The 24,096-nt window shown below is 38.1% G+C and overlaps 2 protein-coding genes across 2 annotated transcripts; both read left to right on the forward strand.

The window, feature by feature from the left end:
- Window positions 1-272: 272 nt before the first annotated feature.
- Window positions 273-1,211, forward strand: OR4K13 (olfactory receptor family 4 subfamily K member 13). The gene has a single exon (XM_086318857.1). It carries the CDS (start codon window positions 273-275, stop codon window positions 1,209-1,211), a length of 939 nt encoding a protein of 312 aa, XP_086174983.1.
- Window positions 1,212-20,501: 19,290 nt separating this feature from the next.
- On the forward strand, window positions 20,502-21,434 carry OR4K14 (olfactory receptor family 4 subfamily K member 14). Its single transcript, XM_086318858.1, has one exon. The coding sequence runs from the start codon at window positions 20,502-20,504 to the stop codon at window positions 21,432-21,434; it is 933 nt and encodes a 310-aa protein (XP_086174984.1).
- The last annotated feature ends 2,662 nt before the right edge of the window (window positions 21,435-24,096 follow it).

A 24,096-nucleotide genomic window follows, 5' to 3' on the forward strand; every position in this document is an offset into this window, starting at 1 on the left:
CTCGCATACATAAACTGTTTTTATTTTTGTTTTTCAGAAATGTGTATTCTGAATTCTACTATTATTTGGATACTTCTCTGGACCATTTAGTAAATCACTGACCAACAAAAATTCCCCAAAGTGAGAGGTGCTTATAAATTCATTACCTTGTCTAAATAGCGAAGCTGGACATCAGCATGAACCACCTTTAAGTAAACACAATTTTCATACTCCTTATTCTTACTCATTTTGATTATTACTGGATTAAGTAGACAACCAGACAAGTGGATGACATGGAAAAGACAAACCATTCAGTGGTATCTGAGTTCATTTTGCTGGGACTTTCCAAATCTCAGAATCTTCAGATTTTATTCTTTCTGGGATTCTCTGTGGTTTATGGAGGGATTGTGTTGGGAAACCTCCTGATCTTAGTCACTGTGATTTTTGACTCATGCCTTCACACACCAATGTATTTTCTGCTTATCAATCTCTCCTGTATTGATATGATCCTGGCTTCTTTTGCTACCCCTAAGATGATCGCAGATTTCCTCCGAGACAGGAAGACCATCTCCTGGTGGGGATGTTATTCTCAGATGTTCTTCATGCACCTCCTAGGTGGGAGTGAGATGATGTTGCTTGTAGCCATGGCAATAGACAGATATGTTGCCATATGCAAACCCCTCTATTACATGACCATCATGAGCCCACGAGTGCTCATTGGGCTACTGTTATCCTCCTATGCAGTTGGATTTGTGCACTCATCTAGTCAAATGGCTTTTATGTTGAATTTGCCCTTCTGTGGTCCCAATGTTGTGGATAGCTTTTTCTGTGACCTGCCCCTTGTGATCAAACTCGCCTGTGGGGACACCTATGTGCTCCAACTCCTGGTCGTTGCTGACAGTGGCCTCCTGTCCCTGGTCTGCTTCCTCCTCTTGCTTGTCTCCTACACGGTAATTATTTACTCTGTTAGGCACCACACTGCCAGTGGTTCCTCTAAGGCTTTCTCCACTCTCTCAGCACACATCACAGTAGTGACTCTGTTCTTTGCCCCTTGTGTCTTTATCTATGTATGGCCCTTCAACAGATACTCCATAGATAAAATTCTTTCTGTATTTTATACGATTTTCACACCTCTCTTAAATCCTATTATTTATACATTAAGGAATCAAGAGGTAAAAGCAGCCATTAGGAAGATAAGGACTCAACATACAAATTCAAAGCACGCTTTGTAGATGACACTGCTGAAGAGGTGTTTGGACATTATTTAGGAATGTACTTTAAATGTATTTCAAGTTCTATAAAACAGTATGTGTGATTGTTAAAAAGGAAGCCTCCCTATTGTCATCCTTAATGTTTAAATGCATAATATCTACAGTCTGGCAGGTGTGCATTTAAATCCCATCTTCACCAGTTTCTCTCATGGAAATTTGAACAAAATGAATAAATCTCTGCAACTTAGTTTCTTTATCTAGAAAAACTTCCTCGTATCTTTCTTTTACTATTTTAGCATGTCTTTAAACCTTGTAAAGTATATTATCATTGCTGCTGTTATAGCTGCTGTCATTACAATGGTAGTGTACATTTGGAATATGCCCACAGATGACACTTCACATAATTGTTTAGCTAAGGGCCTGGCTAACTACCTTGCTAGAGAGCTGCATTTTGTAGATAATCCCTAGTCAGTGTGTATTAATTTTTAATTAGCTACTTACCACAGTGCCTCCAGCCATTCTACATATATTTAGTGAGTCTGCAAAGTCCTGGAAGATATACCTAGGACTGTGAGGAGCATGGCCTAAGGATGGAGAGAGTGAACTAAATTTGCAGTTGTGTTGTGGCATGAAAGCACCATATTAAAGGATGAACAGGGTGCTGTAGAAATGCAGAGGAGTGACATCTAAATCAGAGCAGGTGCAAGAAAGACTTCCAGGAGAAGGAAATAATTCGAGTAACCATTGGTTGGATAGAGAAGAAAGACATCCTGACAAAGGGAGCTGTATAGGAGCACACATGGAAGCAAGAAATATGACACCTTGGAGGAAGCACACATAATTTTATTGACCTGGGACATGGAGTTTGATAGCAAGAGCTGAGGTGAGAGTTAGGTCAAATGCAGTCTTAAAGAAGACCTAAGGGCACTACCTGGCATTCAAAACTATATGATATGGAAATTACAACAGAAGGAAAAAGAAAGCATAGACTCTCCTGCCCCAAATAATACATTGTACTGTTCTTATTCCAAGTTTACCTTCTTCATTTCAGCTCTATCTAGGATATTCCTCTTTGCCATCTTAGCAACTAAGCCTGGACCTGAATAAAAGGCGAAAGAAAATTTATGGCAACTGGTTATGGGAAGAGATGCCCATTGTCTTTTAACTGCAGCACACAATAAAACAGAATCTTACCGCATTTATGGAATTTATCATAGCTATGACCCAGAAAATAAAACACTAAATACTATGGCAGCAACACATCAATAGGTCATTTCTACATAAAAGCCTCATCACATCAACCTTAGTTGTTTTATACTGAAAAACCAGTTTCTGGACAAAACAATGTACATGCATATTGAATTCTATCTGGCTAGAGATATCTTTTCTCTGAACACATCTTATAGAAATGCATCATAGATTTAGAATAGTCTACACTCTTGTTTCTATAAGCACATTACTGATGGATGGTTGTGGCCAAAAATTTGTAATTTAAATTATTTGTAATTTATTTCTTTTATGCCAATGCAGAGTAAAACCACTAACTACTCAAGATTTTCCCCCAAACAGTTACATATTTTTCCACATCATTATTTTTAATATAATTTATCCTCCTTACTTTGTTATGTGAAATTTGTAAACTGCTGTTGTTAGGAGGAATAATCTTTTCCCTCTCTCACAATTTTGCTTTCCATCAACATATAGTATGGAAGCATCCATCTTGATGTTAGCAAGACTTCTTTGCTTTTGCACTTCCTTCCTTATACCACTCACTCACCATTCCTCTTGGTATGAAGCATGATTTATAGATCATTAAGGTTTAGAAAGGAAACTGAGCATGAGGTCCTCATAGTTTTGCCCTTTCAGAGTTGCTCACACATACATGAGCTCTCTTTCTGCTCTTCGTGTTAAACCTGAGTCAGGGATTATAACCTGCCTTCTAGGAGCAGATTTGGAAACATCTCAAAGTGTCTTCCTCTAAGAATTATCTGCTCTAGAGGTATGTGCAGTTTAAAGTTATGCTTGCCCCTGTCTATTTAAGTATTTGTTCTGCAAACCCTCCCTTTGGTTTTCAGGGTTAAAATTAAGGGGAAATGGTACAGAGACTTTTGGAGTTACACGTTCAATACAGCTTTACCAGTAATAATACTGATATTCTGTCTCTTCTTTTTTCCTGATTCTATTTATGGACTGGTTCAGAACTCAGGAGGCAGAAGCAATGATTAACACTTCTGAGAATTCTGCAATCAATTACTAGTACCCTAGTACCAGTATCAGGCTTTTTTTTTTTCTCCAAAAGTAGTTTTTAAATGGAAAAAAAAATAATCACTCTCTTTAGTCTATCATTCTGTAAGTTTGGACAAAAGCATATAGTTAACAGTAACACAGGAGAGTTTCATCAAACCCTCAAACCCCCCGGTCCCATTTGTAGTCAACATTCTCTCCCTTCCTCTGGTCTTGGTACAAGTGATCTGTTCTCTGTCCCTAATGTTTATCTTTTCTAGACTTGGATCTAGAATGACATGGAATCATATAGAAATAGCTCCTGGAACACAACTTCCTTCACTTACACTTGGACTTCCCTGGTGGCTCAGACGGTAAAGCATCTGTCTACAATGCGGAAGACCTGGGTTCGATCCCTGGGTCAGGAATATTCCCTGGAGAAGAAAATGGCAACCCACTCCAGTACTCTTGCCTAGAAAATCCCATGGACGAAGAAGCCTGGTGTCCATGGGGTCTCAAAGAGTTGAACACGACTGAGCAACTTCACTTCACTTCACTTCCTTCACTTAGCATAATGCCTGTGAGATTCATTCAATAGCAAGTTGTTTTAATTACCATAAACCCATGTTCATTTTAATATCTATCTATTAAGTATCCCCATTACTGTTCTTTTAAAATTATTCTGAAACCAATTCAGTTATTCACTGATACTAAGTAGAATACTTCTATGAAATAACATGAATACTAAGTAATTATATTTGCATTCATCTTACACATCAATTTAGGGAGAAGTAAAATATTGACAATTTTGGGCTTTTTAATACAGAACATGTTTATTTCTGCATTTATTCAGGTCTTCTTTTATGTCCTCCAACAATGTTTAATAAAGTTTTCCATTACATACTAAAACTATTAAAATTATGACTTATTTTATTTAATTTTAATGTCATTTTCAACTGTATTTTTTATTTCTGGAGTGAAGAAAGTCTAGTTTTACATATGTGTGTGTGTGTGTGTGATACATATATATATTTACTTGAAATTAACCACTAAAATAAACTCTAAATAATTCAAAATTTTAGTCAGTTTTGGGGGGCTTAGTATATAATATTTCATCTATGATAAATATATTTTTCTATTATTTTTCAGTATTTTATTTTATATCTTAGATCATGACATGTTGAGGAATTTTTTCTGAATTTTTTCCTAAAAGCTGGAGAACAAAATAGATATATGCCATAAAATTTGTGAGACAGTTCAACTCCAGTGAGATTTGCTGATTTTAATCTATTTATACAATATGTTGAATATTTTGCACATTTTACAAAAATAATTTAATATTTGAGACAATAAAAACTACAGTTTGTACTTGGCTAATTTGACATGGATAAAATTGCTAATTTCATTGGAGCTCCTGTCAACATTTACAATCAGATCAGATCAGATTAGTTGCTCAGTCGTGTCCGACTCTGCGACCCCATGAATCACAGCACGCCAGGCCTCCCTGTCCATCACCAACTCCTGGAGTTCACTCAGACTCACGTCCATCGAATCAGTGATGCCATCCAGCCATCTCATCCTCTGTCGTCCCCTTCTCCTCTTGCCCTCAATCCCTCCCAGCATCAGAGTATTTTCCAATGAGTCAACTCTTTGCATGAGGTGGCCAAAGTACTGGAGTTTCAGCTTTAGCATCATTCCTTCCAAAGAAATCCCAGGGCTGATCTCTTTCAGAATGGACTGGTTGGATCTCCTTACAGTCCAAGGGACTCTTAAGAGTCTTCTCCAACACCACAGTTCAAAAGCTCAATTCTTCGGCGCTCAGCCTTCTTCACAGTCCAACTCTCACATCCATACATGATCACAGGAAAAACCATAGCCTTGACTAGATGGACCTTTGTGGGCAAAGTAATGTCTCTGCTTTTGAATATGCTATCTAGGATGGTCATAACTTTCCTTCCAAGGAGTAAGCGTCTTTTAATTTCATGGCTGCAGTCACCATCTGCAGTGATTTTGGAGCCCAAAAAAATAAAGTCTGACACTGTTTCCACTGTTTACCCATCTATTTTCCATGAAGTGATGGGACCAGATGCCATGATCTTCCTTTTCTGAATGTTGAGCTTTAAGCCAACTTTTTCACTCTCCACTTTCACTTTCATCAAGAGGCTTTTGAGTTCCTCTTCACTTTCTGCCATAAGGGTGGTGTCATCTGCATATCTGAGGTTATTGATATTTCTCCCGGCAACCTTGATTCCAGCTCGTGTTTCTTCCAGTCCAGCGTTTCTCATGATGTACTCTGCATATAAGTTAAATAAACAGGGTGACAATATACAGCCTTGGCATACTCCTTTTCCCTATTTGGAACCAGTCTGTTGTTCCATGTCCAGTTCCAACTGTTGGTAGAGGTAAATCTTTTAGGTGGTGTAAGAAATCTAAGAAAATGTATCTAAAGCTGAAAGACCGCCTAGCAAAAATTAACACAAATATATAAGGAGCTTGGGCGCCATCTAGAGAAAGCAACCTCCTGTTTCTCTTCCTGGCTTTAAACAAGAAATCAAGAATTAGGAAGGAGAATTTATAAGAATGGACTGAATTCTGCACAATCCCCTCAATAGATTCAGCTCTAAGTCCTGTACTTTCCAAAGAGGAAGTCAGGCTGATTGTTCTCATCATTACCAAAAAATAGCCATTTTCACAGACAAGTTTTAACATTATTTTGAGAGCTTTCTTTCCTCTACTACCCATCAGCCAAGTCTAAAATCCCAGTAGACATCACAACCTACTAAGTCACCATTAGGGTGAAAAAGGCAAGTCAAACTATTAGTAGTAGCAAGAAATTATCTATTACTTATGATTGAAAAATTTTATAACCTACCATAGATTTACACAACTAATTCTTTAAGTTCTCTAAAAGTGTGGATGAGCCTTCTAAATTTCAGGAGGAACAAATATATATAATACCCATTATAGTCTTAATTTGCAAGATTTTATTTTGAGCATAATTGGTCAGATTGGTTAATATGTCCCAAGAAAAATAGGAATTGTTTAAGGCTACTACAGAAAGAGTGGTCAAAGGCAATTCTTTAGTCACTATTCAAAAGACAGATTTTGAAAAATTAATAGAATTATATTAATTTTTAATTAAAAATAAGAAACTAAGTAAATAACTTGGCTGCTGCTGCTGCTGCTAAGTCACGTCAGTTGTGTCCGACTCTGTGCGACCCCATAGACGGCAGCCCACCAGGCTCCACCATCCCTAGGGTTCTCCAGGCAAGAACACTGGAATGGGTTGCCATTTCCTTCTTCAATGCATGAAAGTGAAAAGTGAAAGTGAAGTCGGTCAGTCATGTCTGACTCTTCGAGACCCTATGGATTTCAGCCTACCAGGCTCCTCCATCCGTGGGATTTTCCAGGCAAGAGTACTGGAGTGGGGTGCCATTGCCTTCTCCAAAATAACTTGGCTATCTCAGTGTTATTAGCTACTTGATGTTTTTATCCCCATTTTTATGTACGAGGGAACTGTCACAGAGGGGCTTTATAATTTATCTAAGTTTCCATACCTAGTAAGTAAAGAACTGAGATTCAAACTCAGTCTGTTTTTAGATTCCATGCACCTCTTCATAATTTTTATGCTACCTCTACCTTTAACTCAAATTCTGGACACCACATTTATAAACAACCCATTCCCAAAATCCTGAAAGAGATTAAAACATAACAGAGGGAAGCTGAGTCCATGGACAAATAATGTGAAAGCTAATTTATTTTCCTATATACTCAAGATTTTTTGAAAAAGTGATATTGAACACTTCAACTGTAAGACTTACCTGCTCAAAAGTATTGAGGTTTTGAAATAACCATATATGATAAATATGATGAAATTTTCAAGTAGTGTTGATTGTAAAAAGCTAAACAGTAAATAGTAAATAATTTATAATTTTGTCATAGAGGTGTAGTTGGCAGAATAGCATTTTCCAAAATTCATATCCACCTGAAATCTCAGAATGTGACCAGGCTTGGAAATAGTGTATTTGCAGATACAATAAAGATAATGGTATAAATGAGGTCATACTGGATTAGGGTGGTCCCTGAATCCAATGAGTGTGCCCTGTGGAGACAGAAAAGGACACACACTTACACAAACGAAATTCCGTGTGAAGACACAATAGGCAGAGTTTGGAGTTATGCTGCCACAAGCCAAGGAACACTTGGAGCTGCCAGAGCTGGAGGAGGCAAGAAGGGATCCTTTCCTGGAACTGTCAGAGGGAGCATGGCCCTGATGACACCTTTATTTCAGATTTCTACCTACAGGATGTGGAGCAATAAATTTCTCTTGTTTTAAGCCACAGTGCTTGTGGCAATTTGTTATGGCAGCCCTGCTGCTAAGTCGCCTCAGTCATGTCCGACTCTGTGGGACCCCATAGACAGCAGCCCACCAGGCTCCACCGTCCCTGGGATTCCCCAGGCAAGAACACTGGAGTGGGTTGCTATTTCCTTCTCCAATGCATGAAAATGCAAAGTGAAAATGAAGTCACTCAGTCGTGTCCGACTCCTAGCAACCCCATGGACTGCAGCCCACCAGGCTCCTCCATCCATGGGATTTTCCAGGCAAGAGTACTGAAGTGGGTTGCCATTGCCTTCTCCATGAGCCCTAGGAAACTAATATAACCAAGGAAACTTACTTCATTTACTAGAAAAAAATTAAGGCTAAATACAAACTTGCACCAACAAATTAACATGAAAATCAGATTTTGAATGATGCAAATTGACAACAAGAATGTGGAAATATAGGACTCATGCAACATTAGTGGGAGAAACCAGTTTGGAGAGAATTATAGCATTATTTCGGAGAAAGCAATGGCACCCCACTCCAGTACTCTTGCCTGGAAAATCCCATGGATGGAGGAGCCTGGTGGGCTGCAGTCCATGGGGTCACTAAGAGTCGGACACGACTGAGTGACTTCACTTTCATGCATTGGAGAAGGAAATGGCAACCCACTCCAGTGTTCTTGCCTGGAGAATCCCAGGGATGGGGGACCCTGGTGGGCTGCCCTCTACGGGGTCGCACAGAGTCAGACACGACTGAAGCAATGTAGCAGCAGCAAGCAGGGATGCGAGGGAAGGCTGTGCTGTGGATGGAGGTAACCTCTGGCTGCAGCATTACAGCTCTGAAGTCCCAGGGAAAAGAAACCCTCCCCTGGAATGGGAGCTCTGCATCTAATAAGGCAGCCCATTTCTGATTTCAGTGTGGAGCTTTGGGATCCCTTTTAATTATTTAAAAAAATATATTTTCCTTAATATCTGTCTTCCGAGAAAATGTGGCACAAAGACACAAAGTAGTAGAGAAAAAAAAAAATCTTATCAGAATTGCTCCATCCTGAAAGACTGAAACTGTTTGAAATTACCCCAGACTAAAACATCTCTCAATGATAATGCTTAGAAAATTCTGTCATAGAATAGAAATGAAATGTGTGTTAAATAAACAAATTAATAAATAAAATTTCTTATTATGTGATGTTTGTCAATGTTATGCTTGCTTTTAGTAAAACCCATAAAAAGGGTATTGAAACCATACAGTCTCAATGAGAGAACATTAATTAAATACTAATATTTGAGTAAATTTGTTAGCAGTCGAACTAGAGAAAGATCCTCTACATTAAAGTCTTTCACAGACTTCAGCGACTCTTATCAGTCACAAACTAACATAGTTGGTAGTTAATGTTAAATAATCAATAAATAGTAGTCTAAAAAAAAGTTGAGCAGGTAGTTCTATGCCCTCAATGATGTTTTTACCTTAACCTGGCCACTGTCCTTTTTGTGTACACACTGTCCATGCTACATGATACTATCATTAAAAGTTTGACTTTTTATTGCATTTTTCATCAAGAGCCACTAATCAACATCCAGAAAATGAAGATCATGGCATCTGGTCTCATCACTTCATGGGAAATAAATGGGGAAACAGTGTTAGACTATATTTTTCTGGGCTCCAAAATCACTGCAGATGGTGACTGCAGCCATGAAATTAAAAGATGCTTACTCCTTGGAAGAAAAGTTATGACCATCCTAGATAGCATATTCAAAAGCAGAGACATTACTTTGCCAACAAAGGTCTGTCTAGTCAAGGCTATGGTTTTTCCAGTGGTCATGTATGGATGTGAGAGTTGGACTGTGAAGAAAGCTGAGCACCGAAGAATTGATGCCTTTGAACTGTGGTGTTGGAGAAGACTCTTGAGAGTCCTTTGGACTGCAAGGAGATCCAACCAGTCCATTTTGAAAGAGATCAGACCTGGGATTTCTTTGGAAGGAATGATGCTGAAGCTGAAACTCCAGTACTTTGGCTACTTCATGTGAAGAGTTGATTCACGTCTCCTGTACAATGTCATGAACCTCATTCCATAGTTCATCAGGCACTCTATCTATCAGATCTAGGCCCTTAAATCTATTTCTCACTTCCACTGTATAATCATAAGGGATTGGATTTAGGTCATACCTGAATGGTCTAGTGGTTTTCCCTACTTTCTTCAATTTCAGTCTGAATTTAGCAATAAGGAATTCATGGTCTGAGCCACAGTCAGCTCCTGGTTTTTTTTTGTTGTTGTTGTTGTTGACTGTATAGAGCTTCTCCATCTTTGGCTGCAAAGAATATAATCTATCTGATTTCAGTGTTGGTGTAACCATCTTTGGAAAATATGATCTGCTACAAGAAGATAGTCAGGATTGTGACCTAGTATCTTGCTAACATTATATCATAGGTGCAAGAGCTATTAAGCCAGAAGAATAACTGAGAATATTAATAAAGAGACAGAAATAATGAAAAAAAGAAATTTTGGGATGAAAAAATACAATAACAGAAATGAAACATTTACTAGTAGAAATGAAACATTCAACTGCACTCTTGGCTTTCAGAAGAAAATATCAGTGAACTTGAGGATAAGTCAATTGAGATTATCCAGTCAAGGAGCAGAAACAAAGAAGAATAAAGAAAAATTAAAAGAGCTTTAGAGACCTGAGGAGCATCATTAAAAGTACTAAAATATATAATGGTAATTCTGAAGGGAAACAAGACAGAAAGAAAGAAATAGAATAGTTAAAGAAATAACAACAAGAGACCCAAAACCTTCCTATACTTGATGAGAAACACTAATATATATGCCGAAAAATCTCATGTGTGAGTGCTCAGTACTTGAGTCATGTCCAATTCTTTTCGATCCCGTGGACTGTAGCTTGCCAAGTTTATCCGTCCATGGAATTTTCCAGGCAAGAATACTAGAGTGGGTTGCCATTTCCTTCTCTGGGGGATCTTCCTGACCCAGGGATCAAACAGGTATCGCCTCTGTCTCCTGCATTGGCAGGTGGATTCTTTACCTCTGCACCACCTGGGAAGCCCTCAGTTACCTTAATAAATTCAAGTTCACAGCTACATACATGTTAGTCACACTCTTAAATACTAAGTAATGGATCTTGAGACCAGAAAAGAAAAATACTCATACATCACACACAAGTTACTCTCAATATGTTTACAGCTCGTACCTCATCAAAAAGTATAGATGCCAGCAATGGAATGACATACTTTAAGGTATAGAGGGAACAAAGCAGATGTTATTCTTAAAATATTATTTCTCTACCTTTACTTGTCTTTAGGCTATCTGAAGGAGTAGCACTTGTTTTTATTTCACATACCTAGTAATTCACTCCCGGAGAAGGCAATGGCACCCCACTCCAGTATTCTTGCCTGGAAAATCCCATGGATGGAGGAGCCTGGTGGGCTGCAGTCCATGGGGTCGCTGAGAGTCGGACATGACTGAGCGACCTCACTCTCACTTTTCACTTTCATGCATTGGAGAAGGAAATGGCAACCCACTCTAGTGTTCTTGCCTGGAAAATCCCAGGGACAGGACAGCCTGGTGGGCTGCCGTCTGTGAGGTCGCAGAGTCGGACATGACTGAAGCAACTTAGTAGCAGCAGCAGCAGTAATTCACTCAAGATAGAAAAGCAGACAACATTCCTCAAAAACATTGCAATGCAAATAAAAAATCCACAGCAATCTCGAACAAAAGTTTACTATTGAGGTATACAATAGAACACCAAAACTTATGAAAAAAATTTGGGGAGAGTTTCTTTGGGAAATTGTTTCTTTCAGAAGTGACTATGTACATACATTGAGGAATTAGAAAGTTACAGGCATGACCAGAGTGAGATATACACTCAAAAAAAAAAAAAAAAAAAAAGACAAAAAAATAGCTGAAGACAGAGGAGTCCAAGATGGCAGGGTAGGAAGAACCTGAACTCATCTCTTTCCCTGGAAAAATAAACTAACTAAAACATACCTCGTACTTAACCAAAGATGTAGTGTATTCATTCCAAATTTTGTATGTGAATAAAAGTAATATCTTTTATTACTTTTAACAGGCAAATTTGGCCTTGGAATACGGAATGAAGCAGAGCAAAGACTAATAGAGTTTTGCCAAGAAAATGCACTGAACATAACAAACACCCTCTTCCAACAACACAAGAGAAGACTCTATACATGGACATCACCAGATGGTCAATACCAAAATCAGATTGATTATATTCTTTGCAGCCAAAGATGGAGAAGCTCTATACAGTCAGCAAAAACAAGACCAGGAACTGACTGTGGCTCAGACCGTGAACTCCTTATTGCCAAATTCAGACTGAAATTGAAGAAAGTAGGGAAAACCACTAGACCATTCAGGTATGACCTAAATCCAATCCCTTATGATTATACAGTGGAAGTGAGAAATAGATTTAAGGGACTAGATCTGATAGATAGAGTGCCTGATGAACTATGGAATGAGGTCCGTGACATTGTACAGGAGACAGGGATGAAGACCATCCCAATGGAAAAGAAATGCAAAAAAGCAAAATGGCTTTCTGAGGAGGCCTTACAAATAGCTGTGAACAGAAGAGAAGTGAAAAGCAAAGGAGAAAAGACAAAGGAGATGTTTATAAAGATATAAACATCTGAATGCAGAGTTCCAAAGAATAGCAAGAAGAGATAAGAAAGCCTTCTTCAGTGATCAATGCAAAGAAATAGAGGAAAACAAGAGAATGTGAAAGACTAGAGATCTCTTAAAGAAAATCAAAGATACCAAAGGAGTATTTCATGCAAAGATGGGCTTGATAAAGGACAGAAATGGTATGGACCTAACAGAAGCAGAAGATATTATTAAGAAGAGATGGCAACAATACACAGAACTGTACAAAAAAAGATCTTCACGACCCAGATAATCATGATGGTGTGATCACTGACCTAGAGCCAGACATCCTGGAATGTGAAGTCAAGTGGGCCTTAGAAAGCATCACTACAAACAAAGCTAGTGGAGGTGATAGAGTTCCAGTTGAGCTATTCTAAATCCTGAAAGACGATGCTGTGAAAGTGCTGCACTCAATATGCCAGCAAATGTGGAAAACTCAGCAGTGGCCACCGGACTGGAAAAGGTCAGTTTTCATTCCAATCCCAAAGAAAGGCAATGCCAAAGAATGCTCAAACTACCGCTCAATTGCACTCATCTCACACCCTAGTAAAGTGTTGCTTAAAATTCTCAAGCCAGGCTTCAGCAATATGTGAACTGTGAACTTCCTGATGTTCAAGCTGGTTTTAGAAAAGGCAGAGGAACCAGAGACCAAATTGCCAACATCTGCTGGATCGTAGAAAAAGCAAGAGAGTTCCAGAAAAACATCTATTTCTGTTTTATTGACTATGCCAAAGCTTTTGACTGTGTGGATTACAGTAAACTGTGGAAAATTCTGAAAGAGTTGGGAATACCAGACCACCTGATCTGCCTCTTGAGAAATTTGTACGCAGGTGAGGAAGCAACAGTTAGAACTGGACATGGAACAACAGACTGGTTCTAAATAGGAAAAGGAGTTCGTCAAGGCTGTATATTGTCACCCTGTTTATTTAACTTATATGCAGAGTACATCATGAGAAACGCTCCCTGGAAGAAACACAAGGTGGAATCAAGATTGCCGGGAGAAATACCAATAACCTCAGATATGCAGATGACACCACCCTTATGGCAGAAAGTGAAGAGGAACTCAAAAGCCTCTTGATGAAGGTGAAAGTGGAGAGTGAAAAAGCTGGCTTAAAGCTCAACATTCAGAAAACGAAGATCATGGCATCTGGACCCATCACTTCATGGGAAATAGATGGGGAAACAGTGGAAACAGTGTCAGACTTTATTTTTCTGGGCTCCAAAATCACTGCAGATGGTGACTGCAGCCATGAAATTAAAAGACGCTTACTCCTTGGAAGGAAAGTTATGACCAACCTAGATAGCATATTCAAAAGCAAAGACATTACTTTGCCAACAAAGGTCCGTCTAGTCAAGGCTATGGTTTTTCCAGTGGTCATGTATGGATGTGAGAGTTGGACTGTGAAGAAAGCTGAGCACCGAAGAATTGATGCCTTTGAACTGTGGTGTTGGAGAAGACTCTTGAGAGTCCCTTGGACTGCAAGGAGATCCAACCAGTCCATTCTAAAAGAGATCAGCCCTGAGATTTCTTTGGAAGGAATGATGCTAAAGCTGAAACTCCAGTATTTTGGCCACCTCATGTGAAGAGTTGACTCATTGGAAAAGATTCTGATGCTGGGAGTGACTGGGGACAAGAGGAGAAGGGGACGACAGAAGATGAGATGGGTGGATGGCATCACTGACCCAATGGACATGAGTCTGGGTGAACTCTGGGAGTTGGTGATGAACAGGGAGGCCTGGTGTGCTGCAATTCATGGGGTCGCAAAGAGTTGGACACAACTGAGCGACTGATCTGTTCTGAAAAGTCATATCTTATTAATTTTTATGTTTGATGTTTATTGAGGTAAGATGTTTAATGTTCACTGGGCTATTATTCTCTTCATTTAAAAAATAGTTTTTTTATACTCTTTGTTCATTATTCTCTTCAAGTATTCTTACTGATTTGTAAATTTTTTTTTTTTTTCTGTGTCAAAGATATTAGGTATTTGTGATCAGGGCTATAACGGCCACTCTGGAACTTTGTGTGGATTGGAAAATAATGTGATTCTATTTTGGCAGACTCAGGCCTGGTGAGCATATATGGTTCGTTGGATGGGTGGGGCAAAGGCTAGATGTCAGCCCCCAAAGACCCTTTGGCCAGTAGGACTTGAGTAGTTAAAGCTTACACATATCACAAGTTTAGACATACAGTTAACCGGTTTGTAGGTGGATTTTAATATTATTGTGATGATATCTCAAATACAAAGTTTTTTTTTTTTAATATTTTATTAAATATTTTATTTTAATAAATATTTATTTATTTTATCCTTCTACTTTCTGAATTCTTTCACTGTGGAAAGGAGAGGCGGGAGAGGGGAAAGAAGGGAAGGGAAGGGAAGGAAAAGGACAAGAAGAGAAGAGATTTATTCTAAGGAATGGTTCATGTGATTTGAAGCCTAGCAAGTCTGGTATCTGAAGTGTGGACTGGCAAGCTGGAATCCCAGGCAAGCTGGTGGCCCAGATGAAGTCCAAGGCAGTCCACAGGAGAATTTCTTCTTGCTTGGCAAGACTGTTTTTTGTTGTTGTTGTTGTTCTTCTTCTTCTTCTTCTATTCAATCTCAAAGATTTAGAGGATAATCTAGATTATTCATTTAGCCTTCAACTGATTGGATAAGGCCTACCCACATTGTGGATTGTGATCTCCTTTACTCAGAGTTCACCAATTTAACATCTCTCTCATCCAAAGACACTTTCCATATTGACACATAAAATTAATTATCACGTTTAGTGATACCTCTGTATCAAGTACCCACTTCTGTGGGTTTTCACAAGTTTCTCTGTAATTCTTTGTTTTACATAATATAGCTGTACCCACATAAAAGCTCCATTTCAGAAACAAGTGACACTGATGTATGTAATTTACTTCTACAATCATTATTTAGCAACTATTATTTTTGTGTTTAAATAGAGAAACAGAAACTTAGGTTTTATTATTCTCTTTATTGAATTATGTAATACCAATTTGGAACTTGTCTTTTTCATTACAAGTAGGTGCTATCTTGGAAGAAAAATTTGTTATAAATTTGACTGCATGTATATGTCTAATATGGAATTCAATGTTATGTAGATAGTTGCAAATGTGATTACCATTTGTTAGAACATTCTAGGATTTTTGCAATCATCATACAACCATTAGAATAAGAAACTTGATTTAACTTAAAATGTTTTGGGGGAAGTAAGTGGGACACTAATTATAAATGATCTGCAAGTAACCCAGACAACAGGTCATTATACATGATCACATGAATCTGACTTTGAGAAAGCAGGTATTTTGTTGTATATAAATCTGATATTGCTGGTAGGAATGAGCCTTCTTCGAAGTGTTATGCTCGATCAAGATGGCATAAAAGTAATGTACGAGGTTGGCAGATTTTCAGTGTATTTTTAGAATGCAACTTATTAATTTAACTATTTAAGCATGCATATTTTTGAGGTCTTTCCTCATAGCTCAGTTCGTAAAGAATCTGTCTGCAATGCAGGAAACCACGGTTTGATTTCTGGATTGGGAAGATCCTCTGGAGAGGAAATGGCAGCCCACTCCAGTATACTTGCCTGGAGAATCCCATGGACAGAGGAGCCTGGCAGGCTACAGTGAATAGGATCGCAAAAGTCGAACACGACTAAGCAACTCAACCACCGACCAAGAGGAAAGAATATTTTATACTTTTAAAACTAGATAATGATGCCTTATTATACTAGTTGACTTATTAAAATAATTGCAACTATGATACTATAATCTGACAGACATTTAAAATGTTTCTTCCATTATCAACTGGGGAAGTGAACATGATTCACTACCAAAAATTTCCACTAGAAAATGGTTTATTCCCCAGGCACCAGTATGATAATTGGCCAAAAATAGCCAGTCTTTTAAGGATTCTTAATTCAATGGGCAAAAGGATATAGACATTTATATCTGAAATCTGGGAGAGACTCAGATCTGAAGTTCTCTATCTTTTTAAAATGATGTTTGTCTGAATTTTTTTTTAGGAGGAAGAAGAGATAATTAAGTCTTCTCGGAATAAAAATATAAAATTTTTATTTAAGTATAGTAGATGTAAAATTCAAACTGAGGGATCTACAGTGTCAGTACTGAATACTTTAACTACAGGTTAGTAAAAATCGTTTGATGTATATTTAAGTGAATGTGTGTCTATGCATAAAAGTCAGATAGAGACTGATTTATTCTATTATTTTGTGTATTAAATGATTAGAGTAAAATTTATTAACATTAAAATGTCATTGCTGTATTTAAGTATCTTTTGTAGATATACATAATCAACCTCATTTTTTTTTCCTGATTACAAATTCAACATTTGTTTAATGAGCTTTAAAAAGCCCTTGCAAATCATGAGTCTCTGAAACTAGAACCCTACTTAAGTTTTTCTTAGAAAGTTTTTCTTAAGGACTTCCCTGGCGGCTCAGACGGTAAAGTGTCTGTCTACAATGCAGGAGACCCGGGTTCGATCCCTGGGTGGGGAAGATCCCCTAGAGAAGGAAATGGTGATCCACTCCAGTACTATTGCCTGGAAAAATCTCATGGACAGAGGAGCCGGGTAGGCTACAGTCCTTGGGGTCGCAAAGAGTCGGACATGACTGAGCGACTTCACTAAGTTTTTCTTATTCTACTTCTTTTAGTATCTATTTTTAAAAAACTTTATTAAGAGATAGTTTATATACTGTAGAGTTCACTCATTTTAAGTGTTCAGTTCAATGGTTTTTAGTATTTTTACATTTCAGAGTTGTGCATCCATCACTAATGTCTAATTTTGGAACATTTTGATTCAACAGCAAGTAAAAGGTTTTTTTAACTTTTGTTTCCTGAGTTTTCCATTTGATTATTTCAACATTTTATTCTCTTAATTTTTATAAAACACTAAATTAAACATAGTTATGGTTTAGGTTTACATGTCAAATTTTTTGTGGTCATAAAGAGAAAGAAATATGAATAAAGATACTGCCATTATGGTCTGTACTGTGTATGCTACCATGGGTGTCAGGGTAATCCACCTATATTTATGAAGGGTTCCTGAATTGTGATTTGTGACCATTCCGTCCATGAAGCACTTAACTTCAAATTTATAACCCCAGTCTATTACCAAAGGTGTTGCAATTAAATATAATGCATTTATAAAAGTTCAAGAGGAATAAAAAAGTTCTGAGTCCTTATTATCTTGACAAAAGTCTGTTGAGTGCTATTTGAGTGGTTTAAAACAGATAAAATCATTAATTCCTATATATTTTAAAATTTTATTATTGTATCCTATTAATATCATTAGAATGTTTCAAGCGTGGAATGTGTTACTTTATGTGCTTGGTTGCTTACTTGTGTCTGACACTTTGGGGCCCCAGGTAGGCTGTAGCCAACCAGGCTCCTCTGTCCATGGAATTGTCCAGGCAAGAATACCGGAGTGGGTTGCCATTTCCTACTCCAGGGGGTCTTCCCAACATAGGAATCACACCCACATCTCTCGAGTCTGCTGCATTGGCAGGCAGATTCCTTGTCCCTGGCACCACTTGGGAAGCCCCTATGTTACTTTAGTTTCCTGTAAACACCTTATGTTTTCAATTTTATAAAGGATAAGCATAATAAAACTCTTAAAAGGACGGTTCTACATGTAAAATTTTTCATAAAGAACTCTTTTCAATGCCTTTACAAATAGATTTATACGGTAACTTCCTCTTGTGAGGAAAGCGAAACACCAGCTTATTTCTCATGATAAATCAAAAGTGGGATCCAAACATCTCATTGTATTTCTGGGGAGTTCAAAGCTACATTTTTAAATCAAATGCTGAATTTAGCAATCTTTTATATATAATTGTGAAAGCAGCCTCTCCCCCAACCTCACCAAATTATTTCATAGGTTTTATGTTCTAGCTCTTGTTGAGAGGTACTAAAAAAATTCTCATTCATTGAAAGCCATCCTAAAATCCTTTCAAAATAGTCAATTTATTTTTAAAAATTACATATACAAATGAATTAGACCATTAGCTTTTTATTCCCAAACCAAATTGAAAAAGATGACAAAAGCAGTAATTTTTTTAAATGCGTGGAATCAGGGGAACTGTATAAATCTTACATAAATTTATTTATTTTCTTTCATATTGGTTGGTTTCTATATACTTTATTAAGTGAGAATGGGAAACTCTGTTGGTGTTATATAGATATGGTCTGAAATAGTGAGTGTGTGAAGGAGTAAATTAGTACAGAAGATATGTTTACTAAATATCATAGAGTTTTTGCAATTAAAATAGGTGAATTTTATAGTTGATAAATTGGATTTAATAAATAAGACCAGGAAAAAAATTCCAAATAGGCTTAACCTGAAAGCGATACTAACTCTATTACTCTTTGGGAAGCCATATCTTGAGTTGAATATTAATTGGAAAATAAGATATAATTTTTCTGAACCAGATCTTCTTTATCATTCAGTTGATCACAAGCATTATAACAAACTATACTGTAAGGGTTTTTTTCATTTTTTGACAAAAACAGTTTTCTCTTACTTCCAAATGATAAAAGAAAAAATATAGTCACACTATAATTAAAAGCATAAAAAACACAATTATAAAGAAGTGCATGAATAATAGTCTATATCCCTATTAACATGGTAACTATCAGTCTACACTTTTTTCTCTCTTTTTTCCATATATGGAATTTGCTGACTACAGCCCATTTTTCTAGCCTTTTGAAATATTTTATAAGTGAACTCCATCAGATTTCTGTCATTTGTAGATTTGATAATTATGTTTTCTCCAAGATATTGACAAAGAGCAAAGTTTAGGAAAGAGTCCGGTGGCCTCAACTGAGGCTATTCTCCTTGATGGTACAGATTCATGCTTTAGATTAAAATTGTATATAGTTGGGCTACTATTTAGATCAAATTTTGCTCAGTAACAGAAAATATGATAAATGCCATTCTATAACTCATATATAGCGCAATAATGTCACTACCCCCCAATTTACCAAACAGCATATACAACACAATCTGGCAGTTATCCTATATTTATATATCATCTCAAATATGTTTTTAACCCAAATCATACTTTTTAGTTTGGAGGAATATTTTTCCTTTTAATTTGCTGTGAAGGAATGAAATTTACTTTATCTCTTGGCTTCTGGTGACATGTTGATTGGTATTTAGATATATAGATATGGCCATCCATCAAAAGTCTTTGCTAGATATTGTTTTGAGTTTTATCTCTTGGCTTCTGGTGACATGTTGATTGGTATTTAGATATATAGATATGGCCATCCATCAAAAGTCTTTGCCAGATATTGTTTTGAGTTTATGCAGGTAAATGCGAGGGGCTTCCCTGGAAGCTCAGTGGATAAAGAATCCATCTGCAATGAGGGAGACCTGGGTTCGATTCTGGGGTTGGGAAGATGCCCTGGAGGAGGGCATTGCAACCTGCTTCAGTATTCTTGCCTGGAGAATCCCCATGGACAGAGGAGCTTGGAGGGCTACCGCCCATAGGATCGCAAACAGTCCGACATGTCTGAGCGACTAAGTACAGCACAGGTAAATGGAAAAAAGAGAAGGGGAGATTTGGCAATGTACATTCAATTGTCATTGATGGCATTATTTTAAATTAAGTTTTAATTCCAATTCTTAGGTTTGTTGCTTAAAAACAGTTACACATTGGCTGATAATGACAGGTGGACAGACTATAATACTATTAAAATCCTTATATTCTCAGTCCTACAAGGATTTTTGGTTCACATTCTATACATAATTGATTCTACATTTGCTCATGGGCAAAGGCTAGATAATGGAGAAAAAAATATTCCCACAGCTCTCATCTATGCTGGAGTCTCCCAGAATGTCTAACTGCACCTAAGGAAACACTGGTCTGAAAAAGGTGAATAAATATGTTGGTAGGGAATTGGTTTTAGTCTTCTATATATCATATTTTCTGTTGTCTCTTATAACTTAAAAATTATATTTAGATCACACTTAGTTGAGCACTTTCATGTGCCTGGGAAATGATAGACACTTTCACTTATATCTCTTTTCTTTGTGTAGATTCATAACAAAATCTGAGACCAGTGATAATGGACCTACAGAATTATTCCTTGGTGTCAGAATTTGTGTTGCATGGACTCTGCACTTCACAACATCTTCAAAAATTTTTCTTTGTCTTCTTCTCTGAGATCTATGTGGTCACTGTTCTGGGCAACCTTATCATTGTGGTCACTGTAATATCTGACCCCCACCTACACTCCTCCCCTATGTACTTCTTGCTGGGGAATCTCTCTTTCCTGGACATATGGCTGGCCTCATTTGCCACTCCCAAGATGATCAGGGACTTCCTTAGTGATCAAAAGCTCATCTCCTTTGGAGGATGTATGGCTCAAATCTTCTTCTTGCATTTTGTTGGTGGGGCTGAGATGGTACTTCTTGTTACCATAGCCTATGACAGGTATGTGGCCATATGCAAGCCTTTGCATTACATGACAGTGATGAGCCGGCAGACTTGCGTGGGGCTGGTGTTGGTTTCATGGGTCATTGGATTTGTGCACTCCATCAGTCAGGTAGCCTTTACTGTAAATTTACCTTACTGTGGCCCCAACGAGGTGGACAGCTTTTTCTGTGACCTTCCTCTTGTGATCAAGCTTGCCTGCCTGGACACCTATGTCTTGGATATACTTATGATCTCAGACAGTGGGTTGCTTTCCATGAGCTGTTTTCTTCTCCTCCTGATCTCCTACACTGTTATTCTTATCACTGTCCGACAGCGTGCAGCTGGTGGGGTCTCCAAAGCACTCTCAACTTGCTCTGCACATATCATGGTAGTCACACTCTTCTTGGGGCCCTGCATTTTCATTTATGTGTGGCCTTTTAGTAGGTTCTCTGTGGACAAGCTCCTCTCTGTGTTTTACACCATTTTTACTCCATTCTTGAACCCTCTTATCTACACACTGAGAAACAAGGAGATGAAAATATCTATGAAGAAACTGAGAAACCGACATGTGACTTTTCACTGAAGTCCAGCTTTCCAAAAAGTTATATGTTCTTATTCATTCAGAAGATATCTTTCTTTAATATAATTCTGGTCAAATATTTCTTTTTTTAAAATTCTGATCAAATATTTCATTCTGATATTACATTGGTATAATTTGTATTGTGTTACATTATAGAGAAGTAGTTACTGATTTCAACAAAATATATACATAATTTTGCATGTGATATTATATATATGCATATGTAATTACTCATACAATATATGTTTACTCAGGGCTTCCCTAATGGCTTAGATGGTAAAGAATCTGCCTACAATGCAAGAGACACATGTTTGATCGCTGGCCTGGGAAGAGCCCATGGAGAAGGGAATGGCTACTCACTCCAGTATTCTTGCCTGGAAAATACCGTGGACAGAGGAGCCTGGCAGGCTACAGTCCATGGGTTCGCAGAGAACTGGACAGAACTGAGCTGCTAAGCAGGCACGCATGCTTATGTCTACTCAGTTCCACGCATCCTCCGTGGAATGGACGCCACAAATTTTTTTAAGCCAGATCTCTTAATAGTTTGTCTAACAAAATTGATTAAAAATGAATTTTTATTTCCTAATCATAGTCCAGTGGGGCTTCCCAGGTGGCACAGTTGGAAAGAATCTGCCTACCAGTGCAGGAGATGCCAGAGACATGGGTTTGATCCCTGGGTGGGAAAGATCCCCTGGAGAAGGAAATGGCAACCTGCTCAGGTAGTCTTGCCTGGGAAAATCCCATGGACAGAGGAGCCTAGTGGGCTACAGTCCATGGGGTTGCAAAGAGTCAAACATGACTGAGCACACACACACACTCACATACACACATACACACATACACAATTATAGTCCAACACAGCAAGGGCTCTCAGTTCATAGATATTCAAGACATGAGATACTTGGCACAGGGAAAGTAGCTTGAGAGTAAATAATACCATGTGAATCTTTGTCCTAGTTTTGAAACCTTGAGAGGAAAAAATACTTTACAATTTCAGGATCGTATTGCTTTGAAAAGCATATCATTTTTTTCTTTTGAATGTGTATTGCCGAGGTCCAGCCCCGGCTGATCCAGGGAGTTCGAAGGGGAGACGGCTTCGGCGATCAGGATACGATAGCTTTAATTAAATATTAATTAGAGATATAAAGAGTAATAGAATGAGGATAGCTCAGTAGGAAAATTCAGTGGAGAAATGAGACTGAATAACTTGGTTTACGTGGAAAGCTAATAAAATTCCAAGGCAAGGAATTTACATCACCTACGTAGGCCGCAGGCGTCCTCCCGTTCTCCCGACGGAGAGGAGACACTAAGGCCTCCCCGGTCAGATCTTAGAAGCCCAGGCATAATTAGTAGGCTTGATGAGCCTCCACGTTTCAGATAATTCAGCCAGAAGGTGAGAGAACGAGCAACATGGGGAGACCAGTCTTTCAAGGAACTGATCCCATTCTTTATTTTGCAGGGTCTGTTTTTGTACACTGAGATGTTATACAAAAGTCACGTGGGGACAGCAGTCCTGACTTTTATTAAAGTCAGGTGCTTCATACAGATGTATACAGAGGTCATAAGGGTGTTACATCATCTTCTGGCCAGGAGGCCTGCTGACAATTTATGGCCCTCTCCTTGTGACAGTGGTCAGTCAACCAGAACACTTATTTCTCCAAGAGTGATTATTCTTAAAACAGATGCCACCTTCCGAAGGTACCAGATAAAGTTACATTCCTATAGGGTGAGGGTGTAGTAGGTTTTAATTAAGGAAAGAATTTACTTAGCCTAAGGTCCAACGTGATTAACATCAAAGGTTAATACTTATTTCTTCTATATATTCATTAATGTGTATAAGGGCAGGGGATGTGGAGACTTAGCAGCGAACATTGGCTCAACAAATGAAAAACCCTTCACCAATACAATTTCTAATCAGCCCACTGTACTATACTAATAGTTTTCTAACTTCTCTAAAGAACCTGTTTTTAGAAGGTTTAAAGCATCTCGTGCCTCTCACGGTTGGGAGGCTGTGAGCAATCACATGTGGCCGGACAAGCCTGTCAGGCAGGCTAGAGAAACTTCAGAGGAGTTTGTAGGTTAAAACACTCCTATCACACCCAGGAATTATTATTAACTGGAGCTCTAAGTTAACTCCTTCTCCGAAAGAGGTGGTGGGGGACAGCCCCCGTAAAGTCAGAGGTGTAGGTGAGAACACAAAGTAGTAAAGTAGGCAGGCTCTGGTTATGGGGGTAGATGCTCGAGAATTTCCAGGGGGACTCCTGAGGCTCGATCCCGCCTTTGCGTATGTCGAGCCTCCTTCCTCATGACCTTTGCTATGGGTGGAGTTCCTCACGCCAGCCCCTGGTATTATATTTAAACTTTTTTATTTAAAAACTGAATGCATGTTGATGGTATTGAATTATAGAAGTCAATTTTAACATGAGAAAATCAATATTTTATGGCCACATATTTCATGGTATAAACATAAACTTACTATATGATATACACTGGACTATTTAATTAATACATTTTCATCTATAGTAGGTTTTTAATAAACATTGCATCTTACTGAGTTGATGCTGTCCCTTAAGGAGTCATCTATTAGGAAGCATTTGTCAGAATAACACAGATTCAGATCTTATGCTGAATTTTGAATGTCTTTGGATCCTGAAAGACAATCATA

Source organism: Bos grunniens, chromosome 10, assembly GCF_055505025.1.
Source record: "Bos grunniens cultivar Pamir isolate PY7600 chromosome 10, Bosgru_T2T1.0, whole genome shotgun sequence".
NCBI lineage: Eukaryota > Metazoa > Chordata > Mammalia > Artiodactyla > Bovidae > Bos > Bos grunniens.